This window comes from Liolophura sinensis, chromosome 4 (genome assembly GCF_032854445.1).
Source record: "Liolophura sinensis isolate JHLJ2023 chromosome 4, CUHK_Ljap_v2, whole genome shotgun sequence".
NCBI lineage: Eukaryota > Metazoa > Mollusca > Polyplacophora > Chitonida > Chitonidae > Liolophura > Liolophura sinensis.
This window is the reverse complement of record NC_088298.1, coordinates 19,348,998-19,361,482: the sequence shown is the minus strand read 5'-3', so window position 1 is coordinate 19,361,482 and position 12,485 is coordinate 19,348,998. Positions and strand designations below refer to the sequence as shown.

The following is a 12,485-nucleotide window of genomic DNA, read 5'->3' as shown; positions in this document are numbered from 1 at the left end:
TAAAGCAATAATGCATTTATTTTTGCTAGAGGACGATGTACAGTGTAAGAAACAAGCAGATGCCGGGCATGTGAAGACCTGGGTAAATTCTACACTAGTGAACACAACCACAATGCGACAAACATGTAAAACTCCATAGAAAATTAAAATATAAAATTGAATAGTTAAAAAAAAAAAAAAGTCTATATAGTGTATAAACACTTCACGGAACATAAGATGCTGCTATGACGGTCTTTCACAGTGCCCGGTTTAAAACAAACATCAAAAAAAAGTGAAAAAAAAAAACGGGAGTAATAATATTTTAAATTTTACCACAAAAAGCAGAAATCCTCAAGAGGAGAGGCAATCCAAAGCGTAGCGTATCCGGTGACTACAGTTGAACATTTATGCTTAAAATGTATTGTTAATATCCACAACCTTATATTTGCGGTTTACATATATATATATATAAATATATAAAACAAAATTTTATTATTATTATTACTATTATATTAGACGGGATAAAAGGCCTATAATATCTGATCACAGTATTGTGAAATTTCCTCGACGGAATAACAACTAACATCATTAAATTACTACAACTTAACATATACAGATCTCACAAAATATCTACAAAATTTTTGCCTTTTTTTCAATAAAAAAAATAAAAAAACAAAACCCCAAAAAGCAAAAAAAAAAAGAAAACCAGGATGACAAATCCATCTGCAGCTTTATTGCGCAGTATAGCTGTGGGCAGATATTGCGACTGCGCGAGCAGATCGCCAGGGGAAATTGCGACGATGCCATGAACCAATCCAAACTATGCCGTGACAAGTCAGGGTGTCAAATTTGAGGGTCTGTTTCGAAAAGTTGTTAACATTCGATGTTGCCAGGAAATCCTCAACGTTTGGACATTTTTTTTTTCTACAGTTTTTCATCTACATTACAGCTTAGCACGTTGGGGCAAGTCCTGACAAGATCTAAGCGTCTCGACATGTTTGGAGTATCCATGGCAACACGCATGGCACACACGAACTGTTGGGATTTAAAAAAAAAGGTTAAGAAAAATGGGGTTGTTTCCTACACCGTACAGTAACATTTACACAGAAAGAGTCACTTCAAGCTACCATCCACATCACTAGCTAGAGTCAATAAGAGAAGATTGCATAGATCAATATTAAAAAAATGTTTCAAAAAGTAAAAAAAAAATGGATAAAAAGATACATTCAAAAGCCTGACATGAACACACAAAGTTTTTCAGGTATCGACAAAATATGGGGTGTCACTTGTGAGGGTAAAAACCGAAAGGCACTTTCGTTGACAGGGTTACTTCCCTTTTATGCAAGGTTTTCTCCCTTTAATGAGACTTTACATGTTAAACTCCCACCCCCGGTTTTGCAAATAAGCACCAATAGAATTTGTCCTTGTGAATCATGAGACACATCCGGTGGGCCAAGTCTTCACTCATTGGCCAGAATCAACTGACCAATCAAGTCGTTATCACAGTTTAGATTCAATTATCTTGGAAGTCTACAAACATAAGGTATGTTCTCCGTCTCCAAAATAGGAAAAAAAAAAACACAACATTTTAACAGGCAATCTTTCTGTTGAACACATCCATATTTGCATATTATCGTATTGCCCACTATACCACCGAGACTGTGACTTCAAATATAATACATTAAATTATTTCATAAAAATTTAAATATGAACAGGCCTCCAAGGCGTTTAGCCCGAGGTCGTTCTTATCATGGGTGTCTTATTATTTACACGTCTAAATGCTGACCACCGTCATATTGGCAGCGCACATCACTTGACTTGTCGCGTTTACCGCAGAGCATTTGTACTCGCCGGCGTCTTCAGGCGTAACGTCTTTGATTTTCAACGTGTGCTCACCACCGTCGGTAGAGTCCATTATGCAGCGTCGGCTAGGGGTGATCTCGGATTTGCCTTTAAACCAGGTGATGGTCGGTTCGGGTCTTCCTGTCACGCACACTTTGAAGAGAACCACGTCGCCACTGACAACTTCCATGTCCTCCATTTGCTGAAGGAATTCCAGTGCTCCTCCACCAGCGGACAAGTCCGTCATTGAACTGTACGAGTCCTTGTCCTTATAGGTGTCAATACCAGAGTCCTTAGAGTGCGCTGATGTCAAAGTGCGGCGTTTTGTCTCGATTTCAGAATCGCTGTCGTCTGCATGGTCCTCTCGCAGTTTGCGGAAATTCTCCTGCATTTGATCCACCTTAAAGGAAGAAGAATGGAGTGCACTGGACTTGGAATTCACGCCAGACGACACAAGCAAGTCGTTGTTGTTGTTGTTGTTAGTTGCTGGGTCATCACACTTGGACTCGTTGGGAACAGGCGAGGAACTTCGGGAATTATGCATCGCTCTTTGCAAAGCAGCCATACGTCCTAATGCACGGATTGCATTCCCCATTTTCTGAAGCAACACAACGAAAAACACAAAGGTCATGCAAGGGGTTCACACACACTAACAACAAGGGGTTCACATACACTAACAACAACGGGCGCTTGAACATACACAAAAAAATATTTGTCTCTTACTAAATTTATCAACTTTTTCCCCTCTTCCTCAACCTATCAGCTAAAAAAGTCTTGTTTTAAATCCATTGTTAAGATAAGGATGCACCTTTTCAACAAATTTTCGGTAATTTAAATCACTGCTCTCTCAAACTTTAGGAAGTTGTCTAAATATAATCTTCACTAAAATCATGAAAAATTTGTCCAATAAACTAACACATATTGTTGTCCAGACTAGGAAAACTATATAATAATAACAACTGAAAGATTCACATTTTTTACGACAAAAGTTTCATTTTGAAAAGCCACATTCCTTAGTTCTGACCAATAATCATCAAGCAGAAGTTTTCTTTTGGCATTCTGAAAGTTAACAATAACCAATTTTGAAGTGCATGCTTATAATGCCAGCATCCTTCAGCCATCATGTCCCCAAGGATATGACATCTTCAATAATCAGTTTGCTTGGACAAAAGACCTGTTCAATTTGAGCGTGGGTAAAAATCTACGACGTTGGGACAAAATTTTCCTAACTGAATCATCTGAATTCATGTTCTTGTGGAGGGTCCAAACAGGCTTGATGAGAAATGTTCCACCCAAAACAAATCCCCACGTTTCTGGACAACTTAAACCTTTGAGAACACTGGGAAAGTGTGCACATCCTGACCAAGTTCTGATATGTTCAAACAACCCATTCACAACAAGCATGCAACTTGTATCATCAGACCTCAAGTTCTCCCAGTAAAACATACAACCAAGCTTTGACCTAAGTTTTAGCTAATATACAGAATTGTCGAAACTGTTCAATTACTCGAAATTTGATTCCAAGGCATAAAATTCAAAATAACTCCAAAGGTTAATGACAGGACAAATTTAACATAATTTGTCATTTGTCTTAAATTTGATTGTCAACAAATTATTCCTTGGGTGAAATTGAGGCCTTCAAAATAACTATTAGATTCATAACCATGCATTCACCAATCATCCAAAACTGAAAAATTGCCAAGAAATATTGCTACAAAATTATTACAAACTCAGGGAACTGTGGTTCAAAACAGCATTCTCCAGAAAGCATGCAGTCTGGACAAAAACCAATGAATACTTTAAATGAATGAATCTTACATAAATAAATCTTTTTTATTTTATACAATTAGTGTAGTGAAGTAATGGTGGATTAATGACTAATGGTAATCTGGTTTTTTCAATGATTTATTCAATACGGTTTCCTTACTCACTGATGTCATATGGTTTCTTTTATGACTTATGTAATACAGTTTCCTTACTCTCTAAAGTAATACAGTTTCCTTACTCTCTAAAGTAATATAGTTTCTTTAATGACTTATGTAATAGTTTCCTTACTCTCTAATGTAATATGGTTTCTTTAATGACTTATGTAATACGGTTTCCTTACTCTCTAATGTAATATGGTTTCTTTACTAAGGTAATATGAGCTTTTTACTGTCTAAGGGTAATGTGGGTTCTTTACTGTCTAAGAGTAATATGGTTTCTTCAATGACTAAGGTAATATAATTTCTTTGCTGACTAATGGTAATATAATAGCTAATGACAATATGGTTTCTTTATTGACTAATGTAATATGGTTTCCTTACTCACTAATGCAAAATGGTTTCTTTACTGACTAAGGTAATATGAGCTTTTTACTGTCTAAGGGTAATATGGGTTCTTTACTGTCTAAGAGTAATATGGTTTTTTCAATGACTAAGGCAATATAATTTCTTTACTGACTAATGGTAATATAATTTCTTCAATGGCCACAAGAAATGATTATGCTAAATGCTGTCTAAATCTAATCTTCAAGACAACACATTAGTTCAGTTCTAGAAACTATGACTGGATTTATACTAGAATCAATGTTAGTTAGTTGTATCTACAAATTAAAAATACACATAGAATATGCAGTCTTCAAGTTCAAGTAGACTGATTTAATCAAGTGATTTATTTAAAGGCTGTGTAAATAAAAAAAAAAGTCACCATCATCACTTATATATTTTTTTTTACTTGTATGATTTACTTGATTTATAAACACATGCAAATCTATAAATACCCATGAATTAGGCTGTAAAATCACGAATTAGGCTGTAAAATCACCAACAAAGCTGTTACTCAAACCTATGCATGCAGACTGACCATACACTACAGCTGGGAATCCAAGGGTTAGATAACACTACTGACAATTACGATACTGTTACTGGACCAATCAAGACTTATTACATGTCATTGCTTATTTCCAATTCACAAAAAAGCACACCTTTAAAACTAAGTCTAAGATTAAAGTTTCATTTTCTTGCAAAAATGAGCTGATTAAAATAATAACCATTACAATAGTACTGATTTAAGAAATCAAGGTACAAATCCAAGTCAAGAAACTATACTCTTGATTATGCTTAACATTGTACACTTTAGTTTGATAACTGTTCACTTTGTAGGACTGATAATACACCTCGTGTGAAGATAATACACCAGATGTTAATTTGTAATAGCGGATAAATATACATCTATATACTTATATATCAGCCATATGTGGTAACCAGATCTCAGTAGCAATACTTTTTCTGACAAGATACCATTAGTTGTTTAAGGCTTCTATTTGGTTCACCATGTAATTCCATATCCTGTAGCCTAAAAGTACAGAACTTTTCAAATACAAAATGAAAATATCATATTTCTGTCATTTAATTTCTCTTTGTATAGGAATTGCGTTTTGTGGCAGATTTTTCCAATGTTGCAGAAAATTTGATAAAGGAAAAATACTTCTACCAAGTAAACTAAGTTTTCAGGGCTTTATTAAACTTATTCAAAAGCAGACTTAAATTTCTGTTTTTATTTTCATTTTTTGTTAATTTTCGTTTTTGCTACTTCATTCAAGTCAAAATGGCAGTAATTGACCATTTTGTGTCGCCATGACAACAACAGATCCTGTGGTTACCATATATGGGCGTGTTAGTATCACCACCACCATACCTGCCATTTGCGTCTCGCCATGAACTGCTTCAGGTTACGCGTGTTGAGGCGCTTCAGACGAAGCCGCTTCACGTCCTGTGCCAGCCATTTGTGCTTCAAACATTGATGTACTGTCATTCGTTTTCTGGAACAGAGAGGGAATAACCTGATGAAACCTGAGTGGATCTAAGGGGTACAAATACAAGAAAATGAAGCCCTTTGAGCTTTATTCTCACAAATTTGTGCATATTTAATTATACATACACAATGGTGAATCAAATATCAACTGATCAAGCCTCAAAGGCTATTTCTTTAAAATTCAGATGTGCAAGTGAAAGTAAGTCTTAAATGCAGAAAAGCAGAGAAATGTGTGTTTCTTAAAAGTCAACTATATATTAAAACAAATGATTTCATCGGCCATCAGACATATTATAAGATTTACAAGGACACTCAAACAACAAAGCCAAACACTTACTCTTTGTTTTTCAACACCAGTCTCTCGATGAAATTTTTTGCATCATCTGAAATGTCATTGAAGGAGTCATCATCGAAGTCAAACTCTCCAAGAGTTACGTTGACTAGAGTTTCTGGGTCGCTGTCACCAAGGAAGGGAGATAACCCAGACAAGCTGAAAAAATACAACACATTTTAATGGCTCTCTTAGTATCAGTATCAATCAATCACACAGTTCACTGTGTAAATTTTATTAAAGAATAATCAAAACAGAATGATTTCTTTTGACCCAAATGTACTGAAAAATTTACATAAATTGCAGACACGTGAAAGAGTGTTAAAAGCAAAAGCTACAAACTTTTACTTACAGTACATAGCAGACGACGCCTAAACTCCACATGTCGGTGGTAAAGCCTATTTCATCGTAGTTTATAACTTCAGGGGCAATGAACTCTGGCGTGCCTAGCATGACTTTGGTGCTCTCCCCTGGATGGTAAGGCCTTGCCAATCCAAAGTCAATGATTTTAATTTGGTTTGAGCTCGGGGAAATACACAGGATGTTCTCGGGCTTAAGGTCAAGATGGAGAATATTGTGATCATGCATGTAGCAAACCCCATCGCAAATCTGGCGCATGAAGTGTACGCAGTCGCGTTCTGTCAGCATAAAATCATCGTCGATGATACGCTCGAACAATTCTCCACCAGCGATGCTGAAAGTGCAAGGATTGTTGATTTCAGTTCTTGAGAATTGTCATCAATGAATTTGAACAACTTTCTACAATATTACGCCACAGTATTAAAAGACAAAATACTGATACAGTACAACAAGCAGTATTTAACACTGAAATTACTCTTAAGTTACATAGTAATGTTAACAGCAAGTACTTTACCCATAGTCCAAAAAAAACAAAATCATGGCTTATTGATTTGGATGCAATAACTGGTTCAAATATTGTCTGATATTGATAAAATTTTATGCACAGATTTACTTAATGAATCCTCAGATCAGGTTTAAAAAAGCCTGAACAAATTTGGCTATTTAGTGTGTGATATAAATTCTCTGAAAGTTTTTTGTTTTGTCATACTTAGTTTGAATTTCAAAAAAATAAACAATTACTATAAAATATAAAACATGAAAGATTTTACAAGCTGAAGTTTCAGATTTCCCTTTGGATGCAATCTGAGGCGAAAGGATTCCAATAATTACAATTATTGACCTTTCATTATTTGTAATTAGTTTTTTATCCAGTGGAGAAACCAAGCAAACATAAATGGGGAACCATTCCTGTCAATAAAAGTAATTCAGGTCCAAGCTGGGCAGTCGGTTGTTTATTCCTCCCTTTGTGATGATGTTTTGCGGGCAAACATTGCAGTCACATATTACAAGAGAAGAACAATGGTCTATACAGCTTGGACCTGAGTCGCCACTACACAGGATTAGGTACATGCACCCCTTTAAATGTTTACTAAGCAACACCCAGTGGTGACTGTTTCTAGCAAGAACCTATAGAACAACAACTCTGTCCAAAAAAAAAAAAAAAAAAAAATTTGCAAGTAGACTTCACTTACTATTCCATGACTAGGACCATGGTTTTGGGGCTCTCGAAGGCGTCCCACAACATCAGCAGTTTGGGATGCCTCAATGAATTCATCACCTGAATCTCCTGGCGAATAGTCGGCTTTTCTTTGTCGCGACACTTGATGATTTTGGCCGCCCAGCACAAGTTGGAGTTCTTCTCAATGCAACGATGGACGTTGCCAAATTTTCCTCTGAAATGTGTGAGAAACGGAAATAAAATGAGCGAGGTTACTACTTTGAATTTACTAGTGAAATGTTGGCACTGGAAGTGGATAGACTTTAATAATCACATGTTGCTACTGATGACAAATGATGACAAAGATCAAGATTGCCACTTGGAATGAATGAAATGTTGCCACTGTGCACAAACTGAAGTTGCTGCTACACACTGATGACAAAGATCAAGATTGCCACTTGGAATGAATGAAATGTTGCCACTGTGCACAAACTGAAGTTGCTGCTACACACTGATGACAAAGATCAAGATTGCCACTTGGAATGAATGAAATGTTGCCACTGTGCACAAACTGAAGTTGCTGCTACACACTGATGACAAAGATCAAGATTGCCACTTGGAATGCATGAAATGTTGCCACCATGCACAAACTGAAGTTGTTGCTTCTACATAATGAGGAATGCTGTAAGAATTTCTTTCACACGAATCAACAATTTAGTCAATTTCACCAATGTCCAACTGTCTTGTTTAAAAACAAAAATATTACACACTTACTTTCCCAGTTCTTCTTTAAGCTCGTACTCATCCTCAAACAATGTGTCAGTCCTGACTTTGACGTCGCGAGGTTCGAATGGAAGCTCATCTGAAAGAAAGGTGGAATATCTCTGGTTAGAAAATGTGTATTGGGTCATTTTAAAACAAGACAGAAGACTAATTTAACACAAGGCATAGTATCCAAGTGATATACACATTTATTAATTTCTAGCTCTTCAAAGCTCTTTTTAAAAATGACAGAGTTTCACCTAGTTTACCATTTCTCAAGCAACACTTCTTGCTTGATTCTGACTGATTCATCCAACATTTAAGTGTTTAATTTTTTTGTCAACTTTGTTTTTCACCAGAAAAAACTTAAATGTTGTCAACAAGAGTATCATCTGAAGTTTTTTTATTGTTTTACATTCAGCAACTTTAGGAAGAATACTGAAAATGTTCAACCTTTTTCAACCACTAAAGCACTTTTTTCTTTGGAATTTATGTTATATAATTATCATGAAAATGATGCTAAAAATGATTTGTTGGTGTCATTAAAGCTTCATGAAACTGTGCGGGTTATTTCTCTACACCCCATAGTTCTCTCAGAATGTTTCCAAATATTGGTTTCAGAGGCAGTTGGAAAGGTTGAAGAATTAGGGTACTTTTATGTATTAAGAAACAGTTGTCAAAATGATGAAAAACTTTTGACATGTTTTAAAGCTTAAATCTCATTGTCAAGTACTACATGTATTTCCAAGCATGTTATTTCCTTGGTCAAGATTTTATTCGTCAAAGCAGAAATTTGGAACATTTTCGGAGTTCTACTATTTTTTACTATTTTACTTAAAACATACACATTTAAAATACAGTACTAAAGTGTCCCATGCAATGGGGTGTAAACTGTTTTTACTTTTCTATATATATTATATGATACAGCAAAAAATTTATTTCAAAGCTGGAGTAAAAGAGAATTGTACAACTATGTAAGAAAAGCTATGTCTACACAAGCACAAGCTATCCCCCATAAAACCTGTAAATACTAGACTAAAAAACATCAACATGTATTGTGTAAATAAAACAATTACAAAACAAATCATGTGAAAAAAAAATCCACCTGACTCTTTGACAGAAACTAAAGGAAGAAACTCTGAGAAACAAAGATACGAACACCAAAGAAAAACTGTAGACAAATGAAACAAAGAAAACTGCATTGAATAAACAACCAGAGGCACATTTGAATATTTTTACCTTTCTCGTCATAGGCGAGTAATAAGCTTGGTATTATATCTGGAAGTGAAGGACAACAGGCAAGCGGTAAAATCAGACATCAAACCAACAGACGGACAGACATTACTATCATATACGTGCTGGAGGAAATCAAAAGTTACAGAGTACTTTGTTTAGCTCAATCAACTTGCACTGGAATATTCATTTATTTTCTTTTTGTAAAATTTATATCAAAACTTTTATTAGTATCAAAAGACAGAAAGATACAAAAAAAAAAAAAAAAAAATCAAAGAAAAAATTAAGTACTTCAAACTTTTAGAATTCCCCAGGTGCAGTTGCTTGGGCCTATACAAGATATGGCATGCTAAGTGTAAAATCATAGACTGGAGACATGTATCTGTGAATGGCTTAATACATAAACGGAAACAATCAGTCAATCATCACAGCAATCAAGTGATCAGAACAGGTACAAAACTGCTTCAATCATGCACTCAGACTTACAGGCTGATCACCCAGAGTTATACAGAGCGATAAACTTGGGCGTATCTTTATTATCTGTTTCATAGTCTTTTGTGTGTGTGTAGAAATAGTTTGATAAAACTAGTGTTGAAAATAACGTATACTTATGTGATTGGCAATTTGCGCCGTGGTCAAGGATATTTTCCTTTATGATGACAGCCAGCATTAAGGTGGGAGGAAACCGGGCAGACTATGGAGGAAACCCACGACCATCTGCAGGTTGCAGACAGACCTTCCTATGTATACTATAATGAAGTATTAAAAATATCATCACAGCTACTTTCAGCAGCTAAAACTTTTAGCACACTATTCCACTGGTTTACATTAGTACTGGTGATAAATGTAAAAAATTTGATCGGTGTCGTTTACTGCAGATATCCTGATTAAATTATACCTTGAATTGTTCCTGAAAAATTCCATGAAATGATAGATGCTTTACTGAACGACAATTAACCGGTAGATTCCAACTGTAACCACTTATATGTGCCTGCACTAATTATCTTTTTAGCATCAAATGAATGTTTTAATATCCCAACTACATTTTATTTACCTGAACATATTTCCACTAAATTTCCGACGTAAAAACATTTGATTAAAATACATAAATTCCAAATAAAGTTTTAATATTTTCACAGGAGGTAAAAAGATTTTAATCACCGAAGTAAGACTAGAAGAACTGATTATCATCATGATGTGAATTTAAAGGTAATGTAAAATGTCTTCTGTTTATAACAACTCTTTGGCAGTAAGTGGGAAGGTCTGGCAGCAACCTGTGGATGGTCGTGGGTCTGCCCAGTTTCCTCCCACCATAATGCTGGCCACCGTTGTATAAGTGAAATATTCTTGAGTATGGCGTAAAACACCAATCAAATAAATAAAAAAAACAACTCTTAATGCGAGTTTTATTCATGACATTTCTGTGGGCCTTCTTACTTTTATATTTATGCGGATCAGCAAGGCAAGGAAAGTATTTTTCTAAAGAGAGAATGAAATAAAATGAAATTGCAAAGTCGCATACTGTATGGAACTGAACATCTATGATGTCAACAGTGAGGCATTATGAGGCACAAAAGTGTTATCAGAATTATCAGTGTTATCAGTGTTATCAGAATTATCAGTGTTATCAGAATTATCAGAATACCCAAACCGGGAAAAATCAGTTACTGAAAAAAGCATGCAGAGAAATTCAGTTCAAACGTGGCAAACGAGTGACTTTAATGAATTGAGATTAATGAAATACAACATACCTTCTGACTCGGGCTCTGATTTGGGCTCGTAATTTTCTGTCGTTACAACGGGCTCAGACACCTGACCAGCGTCACTGAGGCCATGTTTGTTCCCGGCACTAATACGGAACTGATACTCCGTGTCAGGGGTTAGGTTGATAGCCTGGTAACTTGTGTTCTGAAACAATAACAACACCACCAACTCATAAGTGCCAATCAGCAGATTACTTCTGTGAGCCAATTTAAAAGAGGTATGAGTAAACTCAAAAACAAACTCCTGGTTCAAAACATGACTTGGCCAAAAACAAAGTGGAACGAAGAGGCTGTGAATTCAGAAAATGTATGGTTTACAACATCTGGGTTTGAGAAATGTCAATTTTCTTTGCTTCCCTCTTTTAATTTGTCAGCGCAACACAGGTTCATAAAACCATGTAAATCTAGCAGGAACCCGTCGCATCACACTAAACATGTAAAACTTCAGTAAAACTTAACTCATTAATTAATTTTCACATAAATGAATGCCTTACCTTACAGGTGGATGTCAGTGTTTTCCACATCTGATCTTTACACTTGCACATTTCCACTCTGTAGTTTGTGATCTGACTACCTCCATCATATGCTGGACCATACCAAGTCAAAATAATGGACGTTTTGGTCACAGAAGACACATGGGGTTTGCCAGCGGGTGGATTAGGCACATCTACAACAAAAGAGCAAACAATTTCTGAGTTTTAAACTAAAAAATTTAAGATCCTGAGGTCACTGGTTCAAATCTTAAAAGGGTCACCCTTTCATAATTATTTGATCAACCCACCTTCCACATTAACAGAGGCAACGGCGTCTTGTGATCCTGCAATGTTTTCAATCACCAGGATATATTTCCCTCCATCGCTGGGTAGGATGTCTGTGACAGTCACCGTAGAAACGTCACGTCTGGTTTCAATTTTTACACGGTTATCTGGATAAAAATAGAGACATACATCAGTGTGACTAACATTACAAGTATTTCAGTACATCACCAACCAACCAAAAACAAGCGCAAATTCACAATAGTTCTGGAAAATAATCAATGTTGTTTTGTATATAGACCCCAGACTTTAAAGGAGAGGATGTCTTTTAACCGCATGACTTACACAGCTGCTCGTCACAGCTGAAAGCGTTCCCACATTTCAGCATGAACCGTCTATTATGGGTTTACCACCACAACCCCCCCACCCTCTCAAAGCCACAAAATGAATATTGAATCAGTTCAGAAAATTTTCATTCACTATCAATATCAAAATGAACAGTTAAC

General features: G+C 35.7%; 1 protein-coding gene across 4 annotated transcripts in view; it reads right to left on the bottom strand.

Moving 5' to 3' along the window:
- The window catches only part of LOC135464712 (myosin light chain kinase, smooth muscle-like), an 84,530-nt gene continuing 72,045 nt past the window's right edge, over positions 1-12,485 (bottom strand). For 3 of the 4 annotated variants that reach the window (XM_064742224.1, XM_064742221.1, XM_064742223.1), the window contains 10 exons: positions 12,006-12,149; positions 11,719-11,891; positions 11,213-11,369; positions 9,468-9,506; positions 8,241-8,328; positions 7,501-7,701; positions 6,300-6,641; positions 5,954-6,106; positions 5,500-5,623; positions 1-2,221 (listed from right to left, as the gene is read on the bottom strand). In XM_064742224.1, coding sequence (XP_064598294.1) covers positions 1,754-2,221; positions 5,500-5,623; positions 5,954-6,106; positions 6,300-6,641; positions 7,501-7,701; positions 8,241-8,328; positions 9,468-9,506; positions 11,213-11,369; positions 11,719-11,891; positions 12,006-12,149 — 1,889 coding nt within the window. In that variant the 3' untranslated portion in view covers positions 1-1,753. The remainder of the gene's footprint in view (positions 2,222-5,499; positions 5,624-5,953; positions 6,107-6,299; positions 6,642-7,500; positions 7,702-8,240; positions 8,329-9,467; positions 9,507-11,212; positions 11,370-11,718; positions 11,892-12,005; positions 12,150-12,485) is intronic. The other variant, XM_064742222.1, reaches the window with a different exon arrangement.